Below are 6,937 nucleotides of genomic sequence, written 5' to 3'. Positions count from 1 at the left end.
TATATACATAACACACACACACACACACACCACACCACACACACACACACACACATATATATATATATATATATATATATATATTACGTTATGCGAATTCACCTGCAGTACCATGTCTAACTTGAATTACCATCACATAGAACTTTTCACTAAAGGTATTGTAGTTTCTGTTCGATTATATGAAAGTCTCGGAAGAATCAACAGATGAGCACATGGTCTGAGGCAGTTGTTTTTCTGAACGTTTGTACATACCCGCTATTTTGTTATAGCCGTCGAAGAAAAGTTTAGATGCCTTGTAGTCGATTTTCTGCACTACATTCTTCCGTTCTTTCGGTGGCAGGGGATTCTTTGTACTCTTCGTCCTGGAAACCATCGCGGCTAAATTGATGTGTAAGTAACCAAAGTCTAACAGATCTGTCTGCTACCTTCGCAAGGCTGAAGGTATACTTGCATGCAGCAAGAGAGGAAGAGAAGTCGAGGATTACGGAGAGATCGAAATATGAAGAAGTGAACACTATAAAGTATAAAGTATATGCGTACATTATATTTTTATTATTATGAAACCATAGCCTCCCCTATAATAGAACATAGAAACTTTAGAATTCACATATTATTTTAGATATGTAGTTCCATAATCCATTGAGACATAGTTACATACATACATACCCCGTGGCCCGTGCCCTTGGGGCTTGGGCCATTTCTTGCAAATTTCAAATTTTCAATGTGATCCTATTTCTCAGACCTAATAACCCTAATTCATTAGTTAGTCCAAAAACATTTCGGCATTTCCGTCTCGCTTCACGTTTTCAAATAAACGCATTCAACGCTTTCAAGCACTGTAAGTACATATAAAACACATTTTTTCCTCAAAACAATATCACACAGGTGACAGTGCGACACTTTGAGTCTTTGACAGTTGATGTTATAATATATGTATTTTTTTTTTGGGAACAAAACTGACTGTTGATGTTGTGTATTATTTGTTCGGAACAACGCATTTACGTCTATTGTCTGATGGCTTTAGTGAGTATTTACAGACCATGTGTTGCACTGTTGCTAACATATAGTGTATATTCGAATCGTGTCACTGACAGAACTTTCATAAACGCAGTTCATTTCATGATTTTGATAGTATTACCATAATAATTATATTTCTTAATTCGAGTTGGTGCGGCATGAGCAAACGTACTGAGGCAACAAATACGCAAATAACCCCCTGTGGCGATGAGGAACACTCACTTTGTTTTTGTGTAAGAGAAGAACCTTGTTTCTAATAGTTAAAATCGATGTCGAAAGAATAAAATAACCAAATATTAAGGGAATTACAGCCACAGGCTACGATCCGGATTAGAAGGGAATGTACGTACACTTCATACTAGCCCAGCAGAATTGCGGAAGTTATATTTCAAACACAACTGCTGAGACACAACCGTGTTAAAGTTGACAGGCTTGACGGGCACATTGATAAGCTGTAGCAGTCTATTTCATGCTTACATTAACCACATGGAATCAACGTTTATGAAGGTAATCCTTTATATACCGTTCTCTTCTAAACGATGCGTAGTGTTGATTTAAAATAGCCATTATGGGTGATTATGTATAATTGTGCTTCGGGATTGGAATTCTAAAAAGAAATACACCCAAAACATTCCCTACTGTAAATTTGGTATTGGCTGCGTTCGGTCCTTGTAAGTTTATAACAATCAGTAGCGTACCAATGTAGCATGTCTGGTTGTAACATCGCCATCAATGACGCTACAGCGCATTTGTGTTTGTATAGGCGAAATACTGATTTGTGGATTGAAGTATGAACTTGCACGAGTGGTCAAGTACAGTCACTCAGTCAGTGACTTCTCCAGTGCTGGCAGTGCACTCTGACTAACAATGGCCAATGCACGTGTCAAAAATTCCTCAATTTCCACATCCAATAGAAAATGATTAATTTGCTGTTTATCTCGAAAGATCTATCCAATAAAAATTAGCAATCTTCTTGAAGGCTGCAAATGCCAAATTGCAAAAAGATTTATCATTTCTCATTTCTGCCTGAAACAATGTGAGTTTCTATTATGACTCTCTAGAAAGAAGAAGTATGCCATCAAAATGTCCATGATTCTATGTATATATCATTCCTAAAATACAAACAAATACTACAATACAACCATAAATATGAACACAAACATAAATTGACAGCACTTTACTGTACGAATCGATAAACATCTTAGGATTCCCTTGCGGGTACACCAATATGACCAAACCGCCCGTCATGTTAGAGATGACAGAGGAGGATAAGAAGCTAGGCCCGTCCAACATGCTTCCAACAGCACCAGTACCAGCAGCCAACGGAATACCCCCGCAAGTGCCACCCGATGCCTGCATGCCGCCAACACGTTTATACAGCTTATCCTCTATATCCTAATTCGCACGATCCAATGCACACACAGCCATACCCAGGGGCTTCAACTTACCCGCAACACATATACCCGCCGACGACACAGCAGCAAGGAGCATATGCACCAAATGAATGCACCGATACACGAGCGCAATACTCGCCAGCAGGAGAGGTTCCCATAAATGTACAGCCGAGTTCATCCACCTACCCACAGAAACCACAGGCAACCGGAGCCCAGTATGTAGATCCTCCAGATACTAGATTTGAACCTCCGCCTTACGCCTGCAGCGTGTAGGGTGAGAGTGAAAAACAGTTTCAGAAGAAGCAGGAGAAGAAGAAAGCCAATAAGAAACAAAAAGAATGCTGCAAAGGTTGCTGTGATTGCATGATGGAGATGCTTGGCTGCTTCGCCGAGCTACTGTGTTGGTGCTGTGATGATTAGTTTGTCATCACAAGTTCACAACACAGAAATGAATAGTGCATCAGGACATCTGGACAAATCGAAAGTGCATTCAGATTCAATTTGTTCTTCTTCCGTTATGATCTGCTTCTAGTTTATCGAAGTTTGTGTGCTTTACAAGAACAGAGGATAGCAGTCGAAGACATACTTCGGGTTTATATGGGTATATCAACGACAGTAAAAATATATAATCTCTATGTCCGATGAAATTAAACTAGAATTGTTAGTATGATGGCGACCGCAAAAAAAAAAGGGTACAGGTTTTTATCTCCCGGCAACCAGCAGACAATATGGCTAGTACGATGCTGCACCACGGAACACAAAGTGAACTAACATTGTCAGGTCGATGCTTTCAAGACTACTGTTGGTAGTCAAGGTTTATTTCAATCAAGTGACAAGTTCGAATGATCCATAAAAACTAAATGCCACCTCATGCCTGTGTAGCTACGTTGGTAGCATGTACAATAATATTGCTAGTGTATAAAGTCTTTATCATGTAATGCGATTTCCATTTTTTTATTCCCAGTCGTGAGGGCTTCGTCAACGTTCCCAATCCTCCTCTTCCCATATATATAACGAACAAGCGTATAGATCAGTGCTTTGGTCCATTTATGAATAACATCTGATTGCTTGGGTCGATATGCCTATAGGAACATCGATGGGCTACCCCTGAACATTAATGTGTAGTGAAGTACATGTACTGGTGTCTAGTACTCATATTTACTCCATTTTACCTATTTTACTTTCCCGAAATCTCCGGCATATCGACAAGGGATAGTACGATTCATCGCAAATTTGAAGATGGCCCCACAACTAACCATGCTACTAGTGGAAACATAGGCAGACTCTACAAACATGTTTGAATATCTGCTTGGGACACATATCGGCAGCGTAGTGATTCGCAATAGTAAAGTGCAGCTATGATCGCTCAAGTACATCGGAATAAGCTTGGAACTAACCCAAGGATGGGTACTCTTTTCAGCAATCGAGATTTTCCGCTCTTATACTGGTTTTCACACCTCATCGGTAGCGGTAGTCACTGTGAACAAGTATGACTACCTGAAACTATACGTGCGTACGTACCTTGCACTTTGGTTACTAATCCTTCCCCTCGTGATGGGCATTTAAGTCGATTACACTACAGTCGACAAACTTGAGAAACCGATTAAAAAAACCCCCTTAAAACCCTACACTAGTTGTGGTGCCCTGTTATCCATCATGCAGCTACTTGCCACACAGGAAGTTTATGACATCGTCAGGTCGCACCTCATAAGTTTTTCCCTCGGCTCGGAGTTTCCCCGCGCTTTTCAGCGCCGCCACACTCTTGTGCTCGTCCAGATCTTGCACGCTGTAGCATTCCGCGCGGATAAAGCACTGCACAAAGTCCGAGTGGATCACGCCAGCGGCGTTGGGTGCGAGTGTGCCGCTGCGGATGGGCCATGCACGCACCTCCATCTCACCGGCGGTGTAGAAGGATTGCAGCCCTAAGAGTTGGTACATCGCTCTAGATTGGGAGGGTATGAAGTGCGTGAGTGGAAGAGTGTGTGGGAGGATGGGTTGGTCTTCGAGCTTACCATGGTGATGTGTGTAAAGTATGTATATGGGTAGAGTATTTGCGTGTGCCCATGGGTGAGTATAAGAGTTCAGCCTGCATGTAGCATATGTAGCGTCACTTCAAAGCCGGCACCACACTGGTTGGCGTTTACAAATGAATAACCACTCGAATGTATGTTTAAATAGTTAATCCAGCGACGCCTCGAGCAATGTGGGATAGTGTGAAGACCTCAAAGACTGACTTGGACCACGATTGCGATGGAGAAATAGATGTATCAATATATCATTTAGTTCGCAATCATACCGAACTGTTACACATTTTCTTCGTCGAAACGCTCTCACAAAACCATCAGCTTGCGTCACGTGTTGTTACAAATATGTCTCGAATTTACCAATTGGCACATTTTCTTGTCTATATCCCCCCCCCCCAAACTACACACCAGTCAATCACTGGGCCGCTCCTATCCTGCGTCAAGTACAGCCTCACCGTGTTTCTATTCTTGTGGCACATATACATATAACAGTCTCTTTCGTCTCCTGAGATTGCCCATTTACCTGCCTACCAGTGCCACGCCACGGCTGGCTTCAGTGCCGCCCATCATCTCCAGCATCTCCATGCGTTCGTCCTCATTCTCTATCTCTGTGAGATCCGCCTCGTTGGTAGCACACACGGTGACCATTCCCGCTCCTGTGTTGTGGTTTATATGTACATATGCTGCATGAATTGTGTGTAGCTTGTATGAGGAAGTAGGCATGTGCAGCTGACACACACAGCAGCGTGTACCTCTACTGTGGAGTGTTTTCTACGTGACTGTGTACTGTGAGTGTAACCATAGCAACACGTGCAGTGCCAGATGGGCAGAAACACACTTCTGGCAGAGCAGTTGAAGTGCGACTATATATACCTAGGATGAAGCAGTAGACAACCAACTCTTATCAAGTAGATAGCGGTGGCACCAGATGAGACTGAATACCGAACTTTGCAAATGACTACCAGTACAGGACATGCAGGACCCAAGGCAGGACAGGACATGCACCAGCCAGTTGCCCCTTACATCGCAGGCATCGAGCGTGTTGGTATCAGTATGTTTCTTAAGGCCGAAGTGTATGCATGTTTGAGATACTGAGTATATTTATAGCTTTAGAATGGGTGTATGTGCTTAGAAGGGATTCCTGCACCATGCCGTTGAGAGACCGCGAATTAGCAATGTGTTCTTTTCCGAGATACTATTTGTATGTAATGCAGAGAGAGGGCCAAGGGTGTATGTGAAGGTGCGGGTGTATGGGAAGGAACTGGCCGCTCGAAACAGCTGGCGTTCAGTGGGTGTGTTGATGGTGGGAGTTAGCGAGCGTGTTTGATCGGAGACACAATATATGCGACCCACGTGTACGTATGTCATTCCTACTAAAACCCTAAAATCCTACCCATCGCATATACACACTACAGAGCATAGCCCCCAACGGACATCATACCATTGGCCTCGGCATGCTTAAGCAGTGCTTGTACCTCGGGTACATTGCCACCCTCCGCCAGTGCATTGACTTGGTCTAGGTCTACATTGCCCACATACAACACAGGCTTAGCCGTCAGCAGTCCCAGCGTAGTGATAGCCGACGTGTCTGATGAAGTGGGGGGATGAATACAAACACACCTGAGTGATGCGACGAACAACAGAATAGCCCAGGTGTTTGAGGTCACGCGGGCAATGGCGTATAAAGCGTGTGTGTATGTGTGCGTATATATATATATATATATATATATATATTTGTGTGTGTGTCTGTGAAGTGCAATGTGTTATCGCTGACTGACTGATACGCTATCCCGCGGGTAGATCCGGTAACTCGAAAGGGAAGTCAGTGTAGACGACGGGGGAGGGACGAGATAAAACGCATTCGAAAACGGTTTCTCTGGAGAACTACAGATGTGTGAACATTATAATATGGATATGCACAGCTTATGTGACAGAAGATGTAGCATTCGGTGGCAGAGTGAAGATACCAGACGGCCTGTGCCTGATATTGGAGAATGAGTACATTCTCATGACACGAAGTAAATACTAACACTTAATGATCAGCAAGCAAGCAAGCAAGCAAGCAAGCTAGCAAGCAAGCCAGCCTTCCCAACGCAAGCAGGCAAGTAAGAGTCCCTTCACACCTTCACAACTATGTGTGTGTCATAGAGAGTTGAGACGTACACCGTCCCGTTAACACCCGATGTGACTGTAACAGATAGTGATGAAAATAGTTGTACTAACAGACAGTGAGGTAAACAGTTGTACGGTCATGAGTAGTAGGTACACACCTGATATCACGTGACAGTACTTAAAGTCTAGAAGGTCTCTTGTTGAGGTTCTAGATTTACGTGGACATGATTGCCCCGACTGGCCAAGTACATACTAATCTGAGGTCCCCCAAACACGGCTTTATAGAACCTTCTTCATTTGCTATCGAAGTACAGTGCAGGCGTATTCCGGTGCTTGCGTACGCCTGTCAACATACACAATATATACATACCCGTACTTATACATATATAC

General features: G+C 43.2%; 2 protein-coding genes across 2 annotated transcripts in view; both read right to left on the bottom strand.

Annotated features, from left to right (window-relative positions):
• Window positions 1-373, bottom strand: part of SARC_09174 (hypothetical protein) — a gene marked incomplete at both ends in the record, with an annotated part of 6,377 nt that extends 6,004 nt beyond the window's left edge. The window contains one exon of the mRNA XM_014296822.1: window positions 253-373. Within this exon, the coding sequence (XP_014152297.1) occupies window positions 253-373 (121 nt within the window). The remainder of the gene's footprint in view (window positions 1-252) is intronic.
• Window positions 374-3,194: 2,821 nt separating this feature from the next.
• Window positions 3,195-6,439, bottom strand: SARC_09173 (hypothetical protein; the record flags this gene model as incomplete). The annotated part of the gene is made up of 4 exons (XM_014296821.1): window positions 3,195-4,353; window positions 4,959-5,091; window positions 5,877-6,023; window positions 6,403-6,439. 4 exons carry the CDS (start codon window positions 6,437-6,439, stop codon window positions 4,074-4,076), a joined length of 597 nt encoding a protein of 198 aa, XP_014152296.1. The 3' UTR covers window positions 3,195-4,073.
• Between the last annotated feature and the right edge of the window lie 498 nt (window positions 6,440-6,937).

Source organism: Sphaeroforma arctica (genome assembly GCF_001186125.1).
Source record: "Sphaeroforma arctica JP610 unplaced genomic scaffold supercont1.901, whole genome shotgun sequence".
Lineage (NCBI taxonomy): Eukaryota > Ichthyosporea > Ichthyophonida > Sphaeroforma > Sphaeroforma arctica.
The sequence above is the reverse complement of the archived record's forward strand: the minus strand, read 5'-3'. Positions and strand labels throughout refer to the sequence as shown.